The following is a 22,897-nucleotide window of genomic DNA, read 5'->3' on the forward strand; positions in this document are numbered from 1 at the left end:
TATAATCAAAACAAAAACATTTTTCAAACGTAATCTATGGATAATATATGATATCACTATAGGTTTACATAATTATAAATACGATTAATATATAATTTTTAAATATTTAATTATAAATATAATTCTTAACATTTTATCAAATTTAATATCAAATATATTTAATAAATAAATATAATTCTTAAATAATTTATTAAAATTTTTAATAACTCAGATGTAATCTAATAATAAAATATCTTAAATTTAATTTATTAAAGTTATTTAATCACATATAAATTGAAGTATTTATAATATACAGGTAGATATAGAGTATTATTATAAAATGAATATTATTATTAATATTTTATAAGATATTTAGTTTAATAAAATATAATTAATATAATATTATGTAAATAAATAAATAAAAATAATTTAAGTAAACATATAATGACTTAGTTTAGGGGACTGACTGTATAAAAGTGTAGAAAACTATGATTACGACAAATATCTACACATAAGTTGTTTATACTTTTGTTTATTAATCTATTGTTTTGTCATTAATTAATGTGTAATAACTGATTATAATCACACTTTTCATTGCAATCATTATAATCAATGGTTTAGTGTTTTATAAACGACTATTTTGTTACAAAATTTACAGTTAATTATCAATAGTTTTTGCCAACAATAAAGTGATGACAGAAGTGTAATATAATCATCCATTTGTTGATTTGATGATCACTTGAAACAGTTGGTCCACAACAAGACTGTGGTTTGTTTATTGACATTAATATAGCTGTCATTGACACGGATGTGATGGTTATGTCACTCAAAGTTATATATTGATATCAATTAGTGTTTGTCCTGATTGTTGGCCATTGATATGGTATTGAATGAAAAGCCATTGATCGACGGCATCGGCAACGAAGTGGTCATTTTTGCCACCGCTTTCATTGGCATTGCTATTACTGTACTCTTCATTATCATCAAGAGGTTAACCATTTATTTTGTCGTTTATTTTATTAGTTAATTATTATTTAATTAAAAAAAAATATTTTTTGGAAATTTAATTTTTGTTGTTTGCAAAAGTTTGCATAAAATTTAGACTATTGAAACATATTTAGTAATAAAAGTTTTAATTTTAAATACAAATTTGAAGGTTAGATAATATCAATTAATAAAATGTAATTAAAATGTGTGTTAATGTCTGGCCTTGATATTCATTATCTCATTGATCGATGTCTTCAATTGATTTAATAAATGGTTAATCGCGTGAAACCATATCTTACACTAAAAAATGATAACTAAAGAAATGCTTTATTTATAGTTTATAACCAAAATTACTTTTAAATTGATTATTAATTTAAGTCATTTAATGGTGTAATCCTTGGATCTAAGTCTAAGTCCAGTCTGTGGACTAAATAATAATTTTGTTTGAATAGTATTTTTAACTATTTATGATGAAATAAAAAGAAATATTTTAATTAAATTTATTATGTATTAAGAAATGTTTTAATAATAGTTTATGTGTTGATTAGGTGTCGGAGTGTATACTATCAGCGCATCCATCCGTCAAACGAGTCGGTGGTCAACGAAACCCGCGAACACTTAACTCATTTGTTTTCCAATCGATTTGTCAGAAATTCTAACACTTCTAACACCATTGATGACAATAATGACATGAATTTAGTTAACTCTAATCACTACGGAATGGATAATCAGTGTCCCGTATGTCTTAATGAGCCCCGATTCCCAATTGAGACCAATTGTGGACATTTATTTTGTGGTATGTTGTCATCTATTTGAATAACATAATTAACAATACTTTGATGTTGTTTCCGATGATTAGCTCAATGTTTGATAGTGTATTGGCAACATGGTCAATGGAGAGGTGGTCCCATCAAGTGTCCTGTATGTCGACAACAAGTGTCTGTAATGTTACAGTGCTTCCAACCAAATACTGTACTATCAGATGAAGAGTCGTCAGAGAGATCACGTATAATGCATGACGTGAATGATTATAATCGTCGTTATTCAGGAGCTCCCCGTCCGGTAAAGTTATGGTTACCGGCTTTCGAGTCGTTAAATTCATTTCTTGATCTCATTTGAATCGCTAATTTACATCTGTGTTGTTAATTATTGTTTAGTTAATGGATTATATATACGATTTACCCACACTTTTGCGTCATTTGACCTCAGAGTTCTTCACAGTCGGTGGACTAATGTATATGTTTAGGATCCGCATTGTTCTGTGTTTTGTGGCCGCAATTATGTATTTAATATCGCCTTTAGATATGATTCCCGAGGCTGTCTTTGGCCTCTTTGGTTTACTCGACGATATATTTGTTGTATTATTGTTGGCCATATATGTGACTATTATTTATAGAAGATTTTTATCGAGAAGATGGGAAGAGGAACCACAATAATATATCAATTGTATTGTAATTTTAATCAAATAATAGCTAATCAATAGCCAATTAGATAAAAATATTTTATTATAAAACATCAAAAAATGCCTTTACATTACTAGTCATTTAGTCATATTTGTTGATTTTATTATCACATAATATATCAAATATTGAGATACTTTCAAAACATGAATTTGTTTTTATTACGATATAATAACTGAATTCAATGTTTTAGTTTGTCAATGGAAATTAAAGCAATGGATTTCGATATATTTGACTTTTATGTGGTATTTACTGAATATTAATTTTATAATTTTTGGAGATCTAAACTATAAAATATTTTAATTAATGATTGAGTGCCTAATAGCAAATTTAATTACCGGTAATTAATAGTTTGCTGATAACTGATAGGTATAACTTTTATAAATATATTTTACATAACATGTGGCAATTGAATTAAAATTAAAAACAAAATTTATATGAATAAAATTTATTTTTATGTGTTATTTATTGAAACTTAAAAAATGTTTTATATTTTAATAATAGTGAGAATTTTTGAGACAACTCTAATGGATATTTCCATAAAAATATTTCTATACATTGTTTATAACTTTTACTGTGATTCAATGATTATGTTAACCAAGCTTAAATACTGAAAATTATTTTTTTTTGTTAAAAATAGTATAAAATAAATTTGTTATAAATTACAAATTAAATGATATTGTTTTTATTACAATCTAAATAAATATAAATTTAATTCAATTAAATATCTATAATCTAAATACTTAATAGATGTTATAATTAAATAAAATTTGGAAACAAAGTGTATTTTATGTTTGTGATTAATAAAGTTATTAAATTTATAAATAATTTTAATTCACTGATTTAAATAATCTAAAAAATTATAGAAATAAAATACAATACATAATTAGATAAAAAATTATATAAATATAGATATGTTATACCCGTATGATATTGTATTGTATATCTGTATTTATTTCATACAGAGTTTATAATGTATTTTGAAAAATTGAGATTAATATACAGTAATTGTAATTCAAAGAGTTTACAGAAATTTATTTGAATTTGAAATTTTGATATAAATATTGAAATACAAAGTCTGAGAAACACTCAAATCTGTTCTACTCTTCTTCTCCTGATTTTTGACTTCTTCTCCTTCTTCTGCGTCCACCCTTTCTTCGACCTCCAGACCGACGACGGCGTCGACCGCCAGATCGCGATCGACCTCCTCTTCGACTTCTCGAACCAGATCTTCGTCGACGATGTCTCGACTCCGCAATCTTTCCGCCGGATTTCATTGAAGCCGGAGACCAATCTTCGTCGTTCTCGTCGTCAGCCATGAGGTCGACATCAATGGCCATCTCTTCTTTCACCTCTTGAGTGTTCGTCTCTTCAGACTTGACTTCGTTTTCTTTTGGATTCATTTCTGAATTGTCGAGAATTTTGCCGATAAAATCAAAGCAAGAATTTGTTGTTTAACTCAACGGTTGATTGAAATGATTTGAAATGACTTTTGAAATGAATTCAATTAAACAGATTCACAATATTGTTGTCAATCGCGTGAAATGTTATAAATTTATATTGTAATAGTCTTTATCTAATATCGTATATCAAACTTATAATCAATTAAAAAGTTTATATTGTTTTGTTCAAAATCATTTGGAAAGTGATTTGTTTAAAAGTGTAAATTGTGTGAAACTAATAGTTAAATGTTTAGATAAATATATATGTATTTAATTAATTGTTTCAAATTATATTTAGTTTAGTTTGAACCGAAATATTTTACAATCAATTATATAAATCCTATTTTATTTAAACTTTGTAAAACTTTTTTAACTTAATATTATTCATTTTAAACAATATTTTAACATTCAATTAGATATTATTTGCTGACAATTTTAATATAAATTTATGTTACAAATAATAAATTTCATATAATATATAGTACCAGTAAATGCAATCAAAACAATTTAGTTGAATCAAACAAATTATATGAAACAAAATTTATTGAATGAAAACACAGTAATTATTGATGCAATGCATACAATGCAATGCAATGCCAGTACAGTATTAACAGTATTGTTGTCGTTGTTAACAATGTTTAGTGACTCTCTCTATGACTACAAACTGACAGTCGATTAGCATTGGATAGCATTGAGAGAGTTGTGCTGAACGTTGTGTTGAGTCAGTCGTCAACAATACAGTCATTGCATAACATTGTTATCTGACTTTGCATTTAGTGTTTTGTTTAGTATTTTTAAGTTATTTTATGATATAATATCATATAAACAGTTGAGTGACAAACAAAATCATCTAAAAAATCACCGATTAATACATTATTGTCAATCATATGATGATTTTCAATCACATACTAGTCTTAGTTGTGCTCACTTTAGGATCAGTTGTGAGCAAAGCTACAAACGGATCAACTGATGGCAAGACGTTTGAAGAAAAGGAAAGTTGTTATCAATTGTGTGACAAAACCTATTCATTACATACTTATCCTAAGGTAAGTCATATTTATTACATACCTATCCATAGGTAACATAATATCATGTGATTTAGTTATAATATATAGGATATAATATTTAATAACAATTGAATCCTTGAGCTCATACCTAACGTTTTAAACATTTAATTGTCTAACAGTCCCAACACTTGACTGCATGTCAACGGGGATGTCGTTTCTCAATACTATCTCATCTAAATTTGGCCAAAAACTCTGCAAACTCACTGATAACTGATCCCAAACTTGTGACCAACAATTGTATTCATTGTAAGTATTGTTATATTTAATTATTTTAAACCTGTTTTGTGACAACTTATGCATTGAACGCATCATTTGTTATGCGTTTATGACAAACATTTTGACATAAAATACATTTGTTTTTAATATAAATATATTTTTATATAACATAATATTAAACAATAAGTTTAACAAAAAAGTTATTAAATATTTATTAAATAAAAAACATTGGTTTACATGAATTTTGTGATATAAAATGTGTTAGAGTATGAAATTGTATACGATTTCGGTTTGGTTTACAAAATGGTTTATTGATTTATCTTTTGATTGTGTTGTTATAATTTAGAAATTATCATTTTTACATTATATATATATATATATATATTAAAAATAAAGAAATATAAATCAATATTAAAGTTACTGTCAAAAATAAAAATATTTATAAGGTATGCAAATCTAATTTATAATTTAAAAAATCAATTTATCATTCATTGTACAGTATTTACAAAATTATGGTTTGGATTTTTAGAAATTTAGGCTCAAGTTTCTAATATTTAATTTATATCTAATACTATTTTACATAATATAATATATAACTTAAATATTTTGATATTAAACATAAATGTTTGAATGTCATGAAAACTATAGAGCAATTTAATACATTAGCAAATCTAATAAAAACAATTTTCTCTAAAAATACTATATTATTATTATGTAACCATAATTATATTTTTTTTATTAATTTTTATAAATAAAAATAAAATTCATTATTTTATTTTTTTGCCATTTAGACTGTGGTTTGTTTAAATTAATATTATTAATAATAATAGTTTTATTTACATATTTTACATCATAATAGTTTAGATTATTTATAATGGCTTAATTTATTCAATTATATTTTCAATTTGAAATGATAGCTATTGTTAAGCTTATTAAATGAATAATTGTGTTTAATTCAATTTATTTTTATCCTTTTATTGCCAATAGTATGCAAATGATGTGACAAATAATAGAAAGATATTTTATTTAAGTTTCATCCCAAATTGATTACATTTATTGTGATATCAATTTATGGCAGTATATATAATGAAATCGTTAAATTAATGATCAAAAAATGTTTTTGACTTAATTTTATTTATATAATCTTATGTTAAAACATTTGGACAGTAATTTGTGTTTTTTATAAGGATAATAAGTTAGTCTCAAAAATAATATAGTGTTTATTGATTTTTCAGGCAATTTACGAGATTTTATATTAAGTTAGTACTTGTATATAGTGTTGGATATGTGAAACAAAAGCAATTTCATTGAGTCAACAACACCTCCACAAAACATTGATAATAATGAAACCCTTTTGATGTATATTGTCATGTCTTATGTTATTAATTTAAAATCATTAAAAATCATTGAAGCATAAAAAACACACACAAAAACATTTTATATTATAATGTATTTACAGAAGTTATTTGAAACGGGTTTTTAAATTTAATTTACTTAACATAAATAATTAGATTTTTGTCTTTTACTCAAAATTTTTATTCATATCTAATTCATTTATAATGATTATGAGGATTCAAATAATGTAATACTGCTAATTAAGACAAGAATAATACTGTTTTCTATATAAGTTACTTTATTATTATTATTATTATGCAGTTAATTATACACTTATAGCTAAAATAATTGATTATTGTTAAAAGTTTTAAAATAAGTTAAACTTAACAATTAAATTTTAATATTATTTTAGTGTCAGAACAACATTGATATATATTCCGTATAATAAAATTGTCATTACTGTACATTACATTCATATGTTCAGTACTTTTACTATCAAAACAAATGACTTAAGCAAATATTAAAAAACAAATGAAAACTGACAAAAATCAATACATTTAAAGCTCACTGTTATATACTTTGCATATATTGTATATTCAAAAACTATTATGACATTAATTATATATCAAGAACTTAATTATTAATATTTTAGTGTTCATGTATACAATGTGTAAGAAAGAAATTGTTATATATTTTTCTTTAATGTTTAGTTATAATTTATTAGCTAATTGTCAAATAAGCTAAATTAAGCATTTTTAATATTATCTCAATATATATGTTTACAAAATTTTTAAAAATATTATTTAAATACAATATCAGTCAATTAATAAATTAGCAAATTATTTTTGAATGTTTTATGTAATTATAATGTGTAAGCTGGTAATGGTATGTTTTATACAATTTATTAGCATTACTATGCATTGTATTAATTTAATTGCAATATGCATTTGGTATTATAAGTTTATATTATAGTTTATAAACTATATATTACTATTTATTTAATATATGCTGCACAATACCGGTAATAATTTTATATTAAATGTTTTCGTGTGATTTATCAAATTTAATATAATTCCCGATTTTATATGTTACTTAAATATAAGACCTAGGTTATATATTTTTGAATAAATGTTATAAAACGTTTATTTTTTTAATACTGTATTTTACTTTTATTGATATTTAAAATAAATTATTAAATTTACTTATATAAATACTTAACTAACAATATATTTTGAGATATATTAAAATATTAGTTTATTATGAATTTTTTATTTAATTTATATTAAATTACCGTAAAATGTTTCTCATTACGAATAATTTAATGCTTGTGAGAGCACATAATTATATGATATTTAAATAACATAATTGATATGAGTTGTAATCTAAACTTATGTTTTTAAACGGATAGATATCTGTATCGATATTATACAATGATTTTGTTAAGCTTTTATACATCTGCTATTAACTAACATTTTTTAAATCAATTTTTGCTTATGATTGAGATATATATATATATATTCATGAAATAACTAATTCTATTATAAATACTTCTAATAATATTTATTTATAAAGTATTATTATACAGTATATAATGTAATTTTCGTATACTGATGAATGACTTGGAAAACATTTGTACATTTTTTTATTATATTACTCGCAATAATGACTTTATTACATGAATTTCCTAAAATTAATTACTTTCACATAAAATGGATTTTGTTTTATTTCTCATAAAATATTGTAATCAAAAGGTTATTTGTGTTTTAATGTACAAAAATATTTAGTTTATTTGAACTATAATTTGTAAGTTAGTTATCGAAGTGTCACAGAATCGACAAGAATTGGCTCTTAAATTGAAAATTATTCACAATATAATTATATATATACTGAAAATTCATATTTGAAATTCTATACTCTTATTGATTGAATGTTTATGTTATCATTTTAACATAAAATGAAAACAAATAATATTAATAATTTATTTGACGTCTATTATATAAATTTGTGTCACGCATAACATAAAATCTAAACTAAAGTTTAAATTATTGCAAATTACAAAATGCAAATGTAAAAATTGAATTTTAAAATGTTATGTATATTAAAAATTTGTTTTGTTAATTTTAGGGTAGTTAAAATATTAAAATAAAAATTTATATTAGATAAATAAAAAACTAAATTATTGCACTAAATTAACACAACTACATATCAAAATTGCAGTAAAATGTAATTAAAATTTATTTAATGAATTTAAAATATGCATAAAAAAAGTTTTTAAAGGAGACTTTTATGCTATAGTTGACTCCACTGAATGTGTCAAATATATCCTCACATTTATAAATAATTTTTGTTTTTAATGTCAACTTAAGTTGTTTTGATTAAAAACGTTTTCAATCAATTTCTTATTAAATTTTCATTTTCTAAATTCTCTATATCTTTCAATAATAATCTAAAATAAAATTTTATTTAGTGGTATATTTTTGTAATATCTATTTATATTTTAAGATTTTAAATCATTAGTTATCTGAATTTAATTTTGAGTTTTATTGACTGTTAGATTTTTACATAATTTTTGTTATTGATTTGATACATTTGAAAAAAATGATTTAATTTGTGTGTTAAATCAATACTGTGTATTAAACACAATACACTATGTTTGACACCAAATGGTATAATCAGATCCAAGTGAATGCACAGTTTTGAGATCAGTTATAACTTATAAGTCATGTTATTCTCAACAACAAACCGATTATATATGAAACCATAAAAGTTGTACTTATTGTTAAAATCAATAATTTTCTATAATATTTGGTTGCTTTCACTCTCCGCAAGAATTTAACGATTGAACTGAATTTTGATATTATTTTTGTTGATATTCTTGTTATAAATACTTGCGATTATTGTTGACTCAACTATAGGGCAATAAAGGCTAAGAAAATACTTGTGCTCTCACTTGGAATATAAGGCTTGAATTAGTCATCAAATGATAGATATTAAAACTCAAAGCTATTTATTAGAAAAATAAAGTCAATAATGTGTTACACTTTTTATTGTTTTTATTTCCCGAGGCTTACTATTGACTACAAAATAGTATTCAATTTAATCAATAAATATAATTTATAAGAATTTGTAAAATATTTATTATTAAATATTGAATAACAGTTTGACAATAATGAATAAATGAAAATTTAAGCAAACATTGAACCTTTAATTAATTAATTCTGTGTTCAAATTATTAGCATTTGTCATTAAATTACGGTATTATAGCCGTTAAAAATATTAAGTTTACAAATTATAAAAATTGAAATTACATGAAATAATTTTTCTTGAGTATATTTTAATTAATTAAATTCAATAAGTATCAAATATCTTTAAATTTCATCAATTACTAATTTTGACAATTATATTGATTTAAAACATTAATGGTAGTACTATACAGTATAATCTCTATACTATTATTTTAATACAATATTTTAAACAAAATATTTGTTTTTTATAATCAATTAAAACAAATATTTAGTGATCACTAATGAAAGATATATTTTTTAAAGAGGTGTTTAGCAAATCTCTCAAATATTAATATATTTGTCAAAAATAATCAACTCTTGATATTTCTAGTATATGGGTTACAATTGTATTATTGAAATTAAATTAATTGATCAAATAATGGTAGAAATATTTTGTTTTATATACTTTAGTTTTATACTCTCAATACATAATCTCTTTATTTTATATTCATGTTCTCGTTTTAAAACAATTTCATGAGAAAATCATTAAAAAAAATACATTTGTTGATCATTTTATTGCATATATGTATAAACTTATATGTATGCATACGTGTAAAATGATTTATCTCATAATAAAACAAATTTTCTTATACTTTGAACATTAAAAAAGCAAAATTCTATTGAATTATTTTGCTTTATAAATGTGATTTTGCAAATAAATTTAATTATTTTGATATATAAATTATAATACACACATATTTGCATAGAAAGTAATAATATTAAAAATGTATAAAATTCTTAGATAAATACAAACAATTGATTGAATACTGTATTTATTGTTAAACAAACGTATATAAAATATGTATGTTTTTGTGAACTGTATTTACTCGATATGGATATAAGTGATTCATAAATAAAAAGAGTGAAAAATGATGTTTTGCAGCAATAAACCATTTTTCTATTTGAATGCAATTTTTGGCATTCAATTTATTTTTGTCGAAAAAACTCAAGAAAATATTTTTTATATTGAAAACTAAAAAACATATACTTTTAACAATACATAAGCCATGTCTTAATTCATACAAAACATCCCTTTGGCTATCATTTTTCATAAACAAAAAACAAGAATAGTATGATTAGATATTCTGATGACAATAACATATGAAAAATGATATATTATATAATTATTATTATTATTATTATTATTATTATTATTATTATTAGTAGTAGTAGTAGTAGTAGTAGTGTCATTACATTATAAAATTTAATTGTATTATGAAACATTAATATTATTGATTTTTTAAATAAATTACTATATACACTATATTATGGATAAACAATTTATAATTTATAAATCATAAAAATTATACTATAAATTAATATTTATTATTGTTGTGTGGCTAACGAGCTGTATAATTATAAGTTTATATTATTATTATTATCATTATCTAGATTTGTTTATATTGTTTTTGTCAATAGTATTAATAATGTGATGAAGTAATTAATAAGTAAAAAGTGATTATATGAATGTTTGAATGATATTTGTAGATATATTGTTAAATCTCATTATACAGAGTATGAGCGAAAATAGTTGTTTTTATCGATATTTATCAGCCATTGTAGACACGAATTGAAGCGAAAAACTAATCATCTCTTTTTTTTTGATTGCATGACTCCTACTATTGTTGTTAAATAGTGTACAATATGTTATTTTTTCAATTTTTTTAGTTAGACCTCAAATATTAGCGCATTTGTCTAAATTGTTTTGGATTTTATGACATAAATTCTCTGTTGACTACAAGTGGTGTCACATTATAAACCTTTTATCCGATAATTGTTACCCTATTTGTGACATTATTTTTCTGTTATTCTTAGCCTTTGAAGCGTTAACTCATTTTACAATTTTACAGACATTTGGTTATCACATCATTTGATCTCAAACTAAGTAAAAAGTGGAAAAATAATTCATTAGTCAAATGTTTAATATTTAATTAGATTAACTGTAATGCAATTAATATAAGAATATATTTTTTCTCACACTTGAGTGCAAATATTTAAATAATAAATAATATTAATAATATAAAAAATATAATTTATTGGATTTATGATACTTAAAAATTTAATAGAAAAAGATTAATATTACAGTAATTTCAGGGATAAGATTTGTTAACAAAAGAATATTCTGTAGATTAATTGAATTATATTATAAAGGTTATGAAAATATAGACATTTAAATAAGTAATAAAATAATTATAAATATAATATATATATTTTATAAAATATAAATTTCAGGATATAAATGATTTGTAATAATTTTTAAAATAATATTTGGTAATTAAATAACTTTTTTGTTATCGAAATTAGATGAAAATTAAAATTATTATATTAAAAATTATTATAAATAAATATTAAAAAATCACTTAATATTTCTTAACTTATAACTACAATAAGTATAACATATTCAGCATTAGATATTATTATTAATATTTCAATTTAATAAAGAGCTTTTCAATTTTATTATATTTATATTGAAAATTTTTTAACAACTAATTCAATTAATGTATAATATCGATATAATGTTAAAATTATTATTATGTTTAAATATATGTAATGAATCATTACTAATGATTATAAAATTAAATTTTAACTAAAATCACTTGATTTGATTTATATAAAACTAAACTAAATATAATAAAATATAAAATAAAGAAAACATTGAATCATTGTTTTGATTAATTGAATTGAATGTTATTTTAACAAATAAATGGCATAAGAATTATAATTAAAAATATTGATTTAATACTCTTATAATATACGATATTCACAGTGTGTTTCCTTAAACTGAATTTATGCCAAAAGTTATGACAAAAAGGGATTTCAATGCTTTTCTTAGAAGAGATGAATGATATAAATAATTAATGAGATTTAAAGACCGGATCCCAAACAATACCAACTGATTCACACTATCTTCTTATATCTTCTCTTGTGATGAACTATTCAGTGTTTTCTCGAAGACTTTTATTCAATATATGATTTAAAGTCAATCACTTGATACCCAATGAGTGTAGATCTCAGACTTGGTCTATATTTTCGTGACACGAATTGATTTGTTTTCAGTCTTACAATTGTTTCTGACACGAGATTTCTCAAGTGATGTATACTTTTGATTGATTTTGTTTTGCTTTTGATGTCAATAGACGTCAATTCAGTTTATTATATTAATATTATATTATATAACTTATAACAAGCAATTGTTTTGACTGTGTTTGAGCTGATTATCACATGAATTATTCTAAATATGACATCCGATGCCAAACACAACATGACTATCAAATTGACTAAATCTCATACATTTTGTTATTTTTAGTCTTATTCATCACTAATGTATTCAATATTTTGTGTCTCTTCTAACAGACACAACATTTGATTATTTTAATTATGAAAATTTGTTTGTGTTATTCGATAAAATTTAATTATTATAGTTAATAATATGGTATTACAAGACATTAATTTATTCAATATGTTTGACAGTTTCCATACTTTATGCGATATCATGGTTATTGTAAAATGATTTACTTTTTTTTAACAATGGTTATCAAAATAAAAGCTTTGAATTGAATTATTATATACGAAACAAAAAAGCTTTTAAATGTTTTTTATTATTTATTTTTTGGGCGCTTTTAAAATGTATTTATTGATTAATAGCATAAAAATATTTTTATTTATTTAACTTATAGACTGTTCCCAAGCGTACGACACGAATCAAAACTCAAGTGAATACTATGCGTGTGGTGTCGGCTGTAATAATGTCCACTTGAGTACAGGTGATAATGCAATCAATTCACACAACAATAGTCCTAAAGTGCATTTCAATACCAATGATGTCGACCAAGTGATCAATGAAGCCATCAGTCATGAGAAGAGTATTATTGATAATGTGGACAAAAATGATAATACAAACAGCAATCAAATGTTTATATCTCCAATCAATTTGTTTCGATCTTTATTCTCATCTCTGGTCAGCCGTACATCGGGTCCCGTAGTGGTCGAACGTTCATCAATGTCTGTATTCTTTAGCCGAGATAATGACGGTCAGTCCAAACTGGTTGTCGTACAGTCAGAGCCTGAAGTGGTGGTCCATCAATATCCAGATTTAATGGCAGTCAATGGTAAGACAATTGTAAACAATAAATCAATGTTTGTTTCACTCATATTTCTATTGATATATCAAAACCAATTAATATTATATAAACTCATATCTCTAAGCCTTACTTTAATGTCACTTATATTTCAGTCATTTTCAAAATCATAATGAGTTAACTTTTAGGCACTTTTGGTGATCCTATCAGACATTTACAACCCTAATCACTGTCTATGTCTACTCTCACAATCGTTTTCACATTCATTACATTATTCCTCTCTTTCCAATCGCTTCTTATTTCACACGACATTCCCATCACATGGATTTAATGTAACATTTTTTACTTTATTTTTCTTATTTATTGATTACTTTTCCAGCTTTACGTGTATTCACTTTTTATGCTAAGATTTTGTTGATTTTTCTCTTATTCTCTCTCTCTCTCTCTCTCTCTCTCTCTCTCTCTCTCTCTCTCTCTCTTAGTCTCACACAGTCTTTTTCAATATCTCTAATTTAGTGTCTAATATCATCTCTTTCTTTCATTAATCTAATCCTTATTTCACGAAATTTATTCCCTTTTCGTGTAATTTATAAACAACTGATCATTATTTTTCACTATTGTCTTACTTAGAGATCATTTAAACTCTACTAATATTAAAGCATTTCATTGCACATAATCTCGACAGCACTTCACTCTATATTGTAGTAGACTTTTGGATCAGTTAATGATTTTTGTTTAATATTCACATTTTTATTTCTGCATTCAATGCATTTTTGGTTTAAAATTGCATTAAATGTATTGTAAACTATACGGTAATGATTCGTATGTTAACAGAATATACAGTATAATGTAAATCTTATGTGAAATATTATATAGTGATCAATAATTTATGTTATAACTGGACATTTCATAACATCTATCAAAGAGAAAAATTAAGTTTAAAATTTTGAATTACCCGTAGACTATATTATGTTAACATTAGATAATCAAAGCTGCATAAAGTTATTATAAAATAATACAGTATTATTGTAAATTGTAAATTATTTCAATTAATGGTATTTTGTTATACTTAGATTAAATATGTATAATTATTTTACGGTTTAAAAACAGTAAAATAATTATACATATTTATACTAAGATAGTTTACAGTTTTAATGATAATTATTAATTATTAACATTTAATGTATTAAATATTTTCTCAAACTATTATTTATTGATATCTAAGTTTCATCTAAATGTGTTTTTAATAGTTGATAAAATGAGAAATAATAATTATTTTACTCATTTCATAACTTTTTAATAAATAATAAACATTTAATTATATTTTTATTAATTATTATCTATTTAATTATTAAACTTTCAAAATTTTCCTAATTTAATCATTTATACTGTACAGTATAATCTACATCAATCTTAACCTATTATAAATTAACCAATTTTTGTAATGTCCAGATAAAACTGTATGATTTAGTCACTATATTATGAAATAGATTACTAATACAAAATAAATCTGTTATTTTGTTTACATATAGTTATTGACAAAATAGTATCGATTAGATGTTTTGCTTGAAAACAAATTCTTATAAATACATGATATATGAGAATATTAGTAATAAATAATAGCATTTACTTAAATTAACAATAATTTTCGTTTAATCTTAACAGTAAACATATATAATAAGTAAAATGCATTAAATATATAGATTACACAATTGATGTGATAATATATTTTAGTAAATAATGGAATATTTATTTAATTGATTTATAAGAATATGATAGCGAATCGGTTACCGGTAGTGAAGAACACATAACTACTGATAATAATCGGCCAAAAATAGATGTTTCTCTTTGGTCTCAAGAGAGCCCATTAAATGTGGTACACAGTAGACATGTAGACAATAGTTGGTCCAATTGCTTTCCATACGAATCAGGTGTTCCCCGATGGATACTGGGCACTGCCCTATTTTTAGCCATATTTGTATTGGCCTGGATATGCTGTGCCACTACAGCTACAGCACCGGAACAGCATATCAGAACTCGCAAAGTAATTGATTAATATTATCTAATAGTCTGTTAAAATTAATATCACAATTAATACTCTGTTTATTTGATGTACAGATAGGACAGGGAAGTGATCTCAAGTACCTTTGCCTCTATGAAGAGCCCGTCAAAGTTATCATCGACGACAAACTTCCCACTTATGAGGAACTGGAGGCACAAAATGAGTTAACAGTCAAAACTATTTGTAGTAATGATAACAAAAATATTGGCGACACTAAACATTAATATGATTGTTAACATTGTTTATATCTTTTTTAATTTGTATTATTTTTTCTAATTTATGATTTCAATGATATTTGTTAAAATCAAATTAATTTGTTTGCACACTTACCTAAGTTTTCAAATTTAGTTGTAAATTTAAATTGTATATCAATTAACTAAATAAAATTTATTTAATGAAATTTTAATTCTCTTGCGGCAAATTAAACTCTATATGTACTATACATTAATATACAAATTGATGATTTGATCCAAATTTTAAATTCAATTTTAATTATTTACTGTATATCAAAACTACGGTAACGCTATTTATAATAGCTTAGAATTATATTTATTATTTACTATTTTTTAAAATATGAGACACAATTATTGTGCGATTGACAACATATCACAATCTTAATTACAATATTTGGTTAGTGACTGAGGTTTTCTATCCATTTGTTTCAATTGTATCAATAGATGCCAAATCTGATGTTGAAGTCTGAAAATGATATATTTTTAAATATAAGAGTCGGTTACAAATCCTTTAATAATTCTTTTAGTATTTATAATTAATTAGTTTGTTATTTGTGAAAACATAAAGTGATTATTTTTTATTGTACAGATCATGCAATTAATGTCAAACAATTATTAGTATCGGTAATAAATTAAACTACAGTTAGTAATACTTTTTACATATATTTATAAATAATTAATCTTATAAAAAATGTTTAATTTAACTTAATGTTTGAATCTAAAACAAAAACTATAAAAATAATGTTAAATCGACACTTAATTAATATTTCAAATTCAGTGCAAATAATAATTGTATGAATAATCTATGATTACATTTGTTTGACTTCTTTTCTATCGATATCACATACATTGATGCCTGAAGTGAGTCCAGTGCTCTCAGATTCGATGGCATTCCTATAGAGGACATAGTGTTGAACAATGAAGAGGACATCAAATAAGATTGATATCATTCCTAAACCAAATTTCGTAAAATTCTTGAATATCGTTAACCAATCATCTAATCAAACAAACAAATCAATTGAATTCATTATTAATTACAATCAATAGATATCATATAATGTAAAACTTTACTGTAATTATAGGCCAATAAAAACATTTGAAGTAAAGAGAGAGAACCGCCGGTAAAGTCAAGTAAAATATTTTCAATACTCCAGCCTATAGTTGACTGACGCTTGTAGTTATACCACGCCTTTGAAAAAAATATATATTTAGTTTACTTTATAAAAATAGTTTTAAAAAATTATATTAAATACTTGTGGTATATATTTTATTATAGTTATGGCTAACTTAACATAAGAAAAACAGTAAAGATATGTCAACCAATTGAACCAATGAGTTGTTGGCACTATAATTGCTAATATAGCAAACACTATCCAAACAATACCGAGAAATGTTTTTATATATATTGAAATTGTTTGAGTTTGTCTCTAAAAAAATTAATTAAATTATCAATTAAATGATAACAAAATTATAATAATAAAGAAATTGGATTTACTTCAAAGATAAAGCATTGAATTATTACTATAGATGTGGCAAATACTGCATGTATTGCAAAAACCACATCATTCAGCTCAACGGGTAATACACTTCTCGGATATCTTTCATTGAATTCGTCTTTTATTTCGGACGAAAAGAAAAGACAGACATTGAAGAATGTGTAGAAAAGAAAACCCGTTATATTTAGTCCTAAAAAATCAAAGTTGAGTCCAACCACTGATTTTCGACGAAAATTGATCCACATTTGAGGATAAAACGAGACCGACCAGGCTAAGAAGTAGATCCAACCAATCACCACACCTATCGTATCAATTGATTTATGTCGAGCAACACTGATCCGAACAAATGCATCCTTAACACTGAAAAACATGTTTTTATCACATTTTATCATTAATAATACATTTTATCAAAAAACACAATTGATTGTCAAACAATACTTTGTCCCATTAATGTTTGTATTGATAATTAAAGTTGTTTTTCCCGGTTCGGCACCTTTTATCTCGATGTCAATAGTCTTTTCATTTGGCTTTATATAATAAGCGATCTTAAATCCATTAATTGTATAACAATTGGATTTATTGTTATTATAATCACTTGGAGTCAATGGGTCTTCACATGAGATCTTTAGTTCAATTATTTCGGTCGGTGAAGGACTTAGTATTTGATTAAAGTTTTTAAATTATTTTATATTATTTAATAAAATAAAATTCAATAAACAGTATAATAACAAAAAATAAAGATTTTTGGAAATTACCTAATATTCAAAGTAAAAGATGTTTTCTCATTGATTTCAATAGCTATGTCTGAAACAGATGTTTTCAAAGTGTACTTTGATTTTAAATCGTTTAAATTTGAAGCAAAACCTTTATTATAGAAATAAATAATTATTACAAAAAAAATAATGTAAATAATATTTAAAATACTCACATGATTTTAATGTATATATGATGAATAATAAATAAATATAATTTTTAAATAATGAAAACATTATAAAACCTAAAAACAAATTAAAAAAATATTTATTATATATAATAAAACAAAAATAATCAATTAAATATGATTTAAGTATTAAAAATAAACTAAACTTTAGCAGATTATTGATAATTTAAAAATATTAAAAAATGACAAATTAATTATAAATTTTGTTAATTACAGAATGATAAAATTTTTACAATTAATCAATATTTAATTAAATAAATAAAAACATGACGTTTAGTTAACTAACACATACAAATTAATATACATATCATATTAATATACAAATATTTTTTTCAATAGTTAACTTACATAAAGTAAAATAAATTCAATGTTTATTATTATATATGAAATACGATTATTAACTTGTTTTCTATAAATATCTCAGGAAGTCTTCGATATAAATAAATATAAACTTATAAAGTATTCAATTGTCCTAAAAAATAACTAATGTTTCAAATTGCAAAATATTGAATACATTTTGTAAAATGTTTAACACTTGGATGATGTTAAACGATACTAACTAACAAACAGTGAAATAAAAATACAATTTTCAATCATAAATAGAGATTAATAAATTATTTATCAGCCTATAGCAAGAGGTGTTATATTAAATGTTAAATATGATATCAATTGGTTTGGTATATAAAAACAATTAGTTTGTGCCTAACGTTATCAACACTGGAATGACTCCGATAGTGAAGTGCATCACTAAATGAATGTATTAATTGATATAATTTTTTTTATATGTAATATATCTATTAATCTTAGAATATCATTAAAAACTATTTTATTGACTCGTGATGTGACAAATGTCTATAAAATACAAAAATACATTTTTTATTTGCTTTATCATATCTTTATTATATCAAAATTATAAATATTTAATTATTATTTAAAACAAAATAGTTTTTAGTGACTAATAATATTTAGCGTGTTTTTCGGTCAATTAAATGCTAAAATATTCATAATTCAAAAAAATGAATTATTGATAATTTTAGATACTTTGTAATTTTTTAAGTAAATTATTTTTTTTATCGAATTTATATATATATTAGTTATTAAATAGTAGTTTCATTAACTGTGTGCAAGTGTTCAATCAATTTATAAAACCAAAGTACACTTTAAATAAATGACTTTAATTTTCTGAAATATTTAATAAAATTCATATCAAATAATAGCAATCACAAGATTAATACAGTAGTGTTACATAACTTATTGTTCCCCATATGTGTGTGACAAACGTATGTTACAATTAGTCATGAATAAAAAACTTATAAATAATGGCAAACACATCAACACATCATTAATTAATATAAATACAGTTTAATACATATTATTATAAACAAGAATATAAATAAATATAAAAATATTAATTATTTCAAAAATCTTTACTTTATATTAAAATGCACTAAATATGAACTTAATATTTGTGGTGAATCTTGAAAATATATTGTAGTTATTATTAGTATATTTTCAAATTATATATCACTTAATTAACATATTAAACAACTTATTTTTATCATTAGAATATCATAAAAAATTATTGCATTTTATTGATATAAACTGTATATTAATATATATAATGTATGATTAAAAATAACTATTCAATTTAATTAATAAATTAACAAAAAATAAATTGTTTATAAATAAATTTTATATTACAGGTAGTTATCAGAAATTATATAAATTTTAATCATCATTAAATTACATGTTATAAAATACGCTTATAAATAAATATAAAAATTTACATATAATTTAATGATAACAATATGATATAGCACTCATTATAACCATTTTTAAATATTTTAAATATTTATCTTAATTAAAAAATAATAATTAGTAATTATTAATTACTAAAATAGTATCAATGAGTCATTTAATTTCGTTTCACTAATAATTAGATCACATTTGACTAAAACAATTGCATAATAGTATAAAGTATTTTTTAAATAAATATATAAAAATCAATTAAATCAAAACTTGTTATTATATACAGTATTATATGTATGCATGCATTCAATCATTTGTTACATACAAATCATGTAATTTACTTTTAAATTCAAATTTTCCTCAAGTGTTATAAGTATTTATTTAAAAATTCATATTTTATTTTTATATTATCTTTTAATTGAAATTTTCAGACTTTTATAAAACATCTAAATTAGTCATTATATAAAGTAATTAAAATTAGTGAGGAGGGGGTGGTTTCATCAATCAGTTTACATGTTTGCCTATAAGCCTATAACTCCTGATATAATACAAATTATTTTTTATTACATAACTATAAAACAATGTGATATTTAACAGAAATTTAATCATTATATTTGTGTCGTCAATGTCTGCCATATATTAAATAATTTTAATATTAAAATAAAACATTTATTTATCATTTAAAAACTAAATTTCATTATACTTTATATTATAAATAAATATAATTTATAATGAAATACAATCACTATTTTATAGGTAATTCAAACAAAATTTCTATGAATTTGCAATTCATTTCATACTACTGTATAGTACAGTATATAAAAGTTTTCAATAATTGAATTATTTTTTCATTCATTAATTTTACACATAATTATCAAGTTTTTAGCAATTTTTAGGAAAATAGGAAATAAAACACATTTTTATATGAATGTATTGATCATATAAATAATTGTATTAATTGTTTTGAATAAATAAATTATTTATTTAAAATAACAGTAAATTACAAATAAATTAGCATTTGATGCATACATTCAATGTATAGCTAACACATGTTTAACAAATTGTTTGACAAACCTATACATTGATGTCATGTCAAGTATTGCCTAATATTAAGAGTATTGATACAAATCATACAATCATTGGATTAACAATTAATCGGTTAATACTATAGTAAAGCAATCAATCAATTAATAGATCGAATGTATAGTCGATTGACATTCAAATGCATTCAATGTTAGATTTGTGTCATCACTTGTAAACAAATGCAATGTTTTAAACATAAATAACGATAAAAATCACTTGAATTGAGACACAAATGTGTTTACTATTTATTATTTGTGAATACATTATAACAATAACACAAAAACATTTCAATTGTCTGTTTGTCCACTAATTTGGTCACATTTTGGTGACAATCAAAGCATTGCTAACAATGAATAATCCACTGAAAGGTAATTATAATGATATTAACGATAAAATATAATAAAAATTGTATGAAAACAGAGATAATGGCTAAACTGTCTCATCAGTCATCAAATAGCGGACAAACGAGGACTGCATGTGTCAAATGTGGTTACCGTTAGTATTGATGATATCATTTTGGCCATCGATGACAATCAATGCAATAATAAATGTTTCTTTTTATGTATTGATGAATAGCCGGTCATTTCACATACCAGTGCCGCAACTTTTTTCGGGTCAATCCATCGCAAGAGATTGTTCTGGACGTGAGTTCTACCAGTTCTGACGCCAGCGATGATGAAGATCTAAACACTTCACTTAAACTCATTGCCAAAGATACTAATGATACTAAAGATAATCAACAATCACAAGACAAACGACACAGAAAGTGGGTTTTGGGTGACAATTGAAAAAGCTTTATATTATATTATAAATTTGTTGTCATATTTAAATAATGGATCACTTTTTAGACACAAGAAGTCAAAGCACAAGAAACATAAGAAACAACACAAACACAGTCCGAATTCTGAAGTTAAACACAGAAGAAGTAGAAGCCGTGAAAGGAGTGAAAGTAAAGATAGGGATAAAAGTAGAGACAAACATCACAAACATAAAAGAGGAAGAAGAGAGTCCGAGTCATCTGATAGTGACAGTGATAGACATCGAAGAGATTCACATAAAACAAGACATAAACACAAACCTAAATCTAAAGATAGTAAAAGAAGGGATGGCTATAAATAAACATTTATTGACTTATTTTTTAATGTAATTCAATGTCCACTTATTGTCTTACTTACCATTACTTTGTTATCTCATTGAAACTAAATTATCAAAACGTAAAAAGATTTTGTTAGTTAATATTTAATACATTACCGTATAATCATTATTTATCGATATATCTAATGTACAAATTTATCATTATTTTGAACATTTGATTAAAAACAATTGTAATTATCAGTGTATAGGTATATTTAACATTGAATTTATGAAACTATTTTTAAAATAAACAAATTACTAAAAAATGATAAAAAAATTTAATGAGTAATAATTATTGATTTGAATAAATATAACCGTAAATGTAGTAAATGTCAAAAAATAAGTTTATTA

At 22.9% G+C, this 22,897-nt stretch overlaps 5 protein-coding genes across 6 annotated transcripts; 3 read left to right on the top strand and 2 right to left on the bottom strand.

Annotated features, from left to right (window-relative positions):
- The first annotated feature begins 457 nt into the window (after positions 1-457).
- LOC128959802 (E3 ubiquitin-protein ligase RNF170-like) lies at positions 458-2,502 on the top strand. The gene is made up of 4 exons (XM_054305816.1): positions 458-969; positions 1,515-1,762; positions 1,826-2,028; positions 2,124-2,502. Exons 1-4 carry the CDS (start codon positions 860-862, stop codon positions 2,400-2,402), a joined length of 840 nt encoding a protein of 279 aa, XP_054161791.1. The 5' UTR covers positions 458-859; the 3' UTR covers positions 2,403-2,502.
- Positions 2,503-3,526: 1,024 nt separating this feature from the next.
- On the bottom strand, positions 3,527-3,829 carry LOC128960344 (female-specific protein transformer-like). The gene has a single exon (XM_054306416.1). The coding sequence runs from the start codon at positions 3,827-3,829 to the stop codon at positions 3,527-3,529; it is 303 nt and encodes a 100-aa protein (XP_054162391.1).
- Positions 3,830-4,544: 715 nt separating this feature from the next.
- On the top strand, positions 4,545-16,234 carry LOC128959452 (transmembrane protein 59-like). Its single transcript, XM_054305406.1, has 5 exons — positions 4,545-4,914; positions 5,055-5,181; positions 13,448-13,879; positions 15,619-15,893; positions 15,968-16,234. Exons 1-5 carry the CDS (start codon positions 4,756-4,758, stop codon positions 16,133-16,135), a joined length of 1,161 nt encoding a protein of 386 aa, XP_054161381.1. The 5' UTR covers positions 4,545-4,755; the 3' UTR covers positions 16,136-16,234.
- Positions 16,235-22,031, bottom strand: LOC128959451 (cystinosin homolog). 2 transcript variants are annotated; one of them, XM_054305403.1, is made up of 9 exons: positions 21,907-22,031; positions 18,569-18,637; positions 18,396-18,504; positions 18,079-18,294; positions 17,640-18,000; positions 17,398-17,571; positions 17,216-17,333; positions 16,993-17,141; positions 16,235-16,610 (listed from the first exon to the last, which is right to left on the bottom strand). In XM_054305403.1, exons 2-9 carry the CDS (start codon positions 18,627-18,629, stop codon positions 16,560-16,562), a joined length of 1,239 nt encoding a protein of 412 aa, XP_054161378.1. In that variant the 5' UTR covers positions 18,630-18,637; positions 21,907-22,031; the 3' UTR covers positions 16,235-16,559. The 2 variants fall into 2 exon arrangements, with proteins under 2 accessions (XP_054161378.1, XP_054161380.1); XM_054305405.1 differs by lacking the exon at positions 21,907-22,031 and adding an exon at positions 21,404-21,543.
- On the top strand, positions 21,623-22,566 carry LOC128959453 (protein SREK1IP1-like). The gene is made up of 4 exons (XM_054305407.1): positions 21,623-21,780; positions 21,833-21,907; positions 21,989-22,178; positions 22,261-22,566. The coding sequence occupies exons 1-4, from the start codon at positions 21,762-21,764 to the stop codon at positions 22,529-22,531; spliced, it is 555 nt and encodes a 184-aa protein (XP_054161382.1). The 5' UTR covers positions 21,623-21,761; the 3' UTR covers positions 22,532-22,566.
- The last annotated feature ends 331 nt before the right edge of the window (positions 22,567-22,897 follow it).

This window comes from Oppia nitens, unplaced genomic scaffold (assembly GCF_028296485.1).
Source record: "Oppia nitens isolate AA-2021 unplaced genomic scaffold, nextdenovo-longstitch-racon4-pilon3 scaffold4_pilon_pilon_pilon, whole genome shotgun sequence".
NCBI lineage: Eukaryota > Metazoa > Arthropoda > Arachnida > Sarcoptiformes > Oppiidae > Oppia > Oppia nitens.

Bases quoted from the DNA above. Each gene is read 5' to 3' on its own strand.
- LOC128960344 (XM_054306416.1), bottom strand. From the start codon at position 3,829: ATGAATCCAAAAGAAAACGAAGTCAAGTCTGAAGAGACGAACACTCAA.
- LOC128959802 (XM_054305816.1), top strand. From the start codon at position 860: ATGGTATTGAATGAAAAGCCATTGATCGACGGCATCGGCAACGAAGTG. The intron at 970-1,514 runs GTTAACCATTTA...TGTGTTGATTAG, and splicing joins CTCTTCATTATCATCAAGAG to GTGTCGGAGTGTATACTATC. The intron at 1,763-1,825 runs GTATGTTGTCAT...TCCGATGATTAG, and splicing joins TTGTGGACATTTATTTTGTG to CTCAATGTTTGATAGTGTAT.
- LOC128959453 (XM_054305407.1), top strand. The intron at 21,908-21,988 runs GTTAGTATTGAT...ATTGATGAATAG, and splicing joins ATGTGTCAAATGTGGTTACC to CCGGTCATTTCACATACCAG. The intron at 22,179-22,260 runs GTGGGTTTTGGG...ATCACTTTTTAG, and splicing joins CAAGACAAACGACACAGAAA to ACACAAGAAGTCAAAGCACA.
- LOC128959452 (XM_054305406.1), top strand. From the start codon at position 4,756: ATGATGATTTTCAATCACATACTAGTCTTAGTTGTGCTCACTTTAGGA. The intron at 5,182-13,447 runs GTAAGTATTGTT...TTTAACTTATAG, and splicing joins GACCAACAATTGTATTCATT to ACTGTTCCCAAGCGTACGAC. The intron at 13,880-15,618 runs GTAAGACAATTG...TTGATTTATAAG, and splicing joins AGATTTAATGGCAGTCAATG to AATATGATAGCGAATCGGTT.
- LOC128959451 (XM_054305403.1), bottom strand. From the start codon at position 18,629: ATGTTTTCATTATTTAAAAATTATATTTATTTATTATTCATCATATAT. The intron at 18,295-18,395 runs GTAATTTCCAAA...TCAAATACTAAG, and splicing joins TCTTTTACTTTGAATATTAG to TCCTTCACCGACCGAAATAA. The intron at 17,142-17,215 runs GTAAAGTTTTAC...TTGTTTGATTAG, and splicing joins TTTATTGGCCTATAATTACA to ATGATTGGTTAACGATATTC.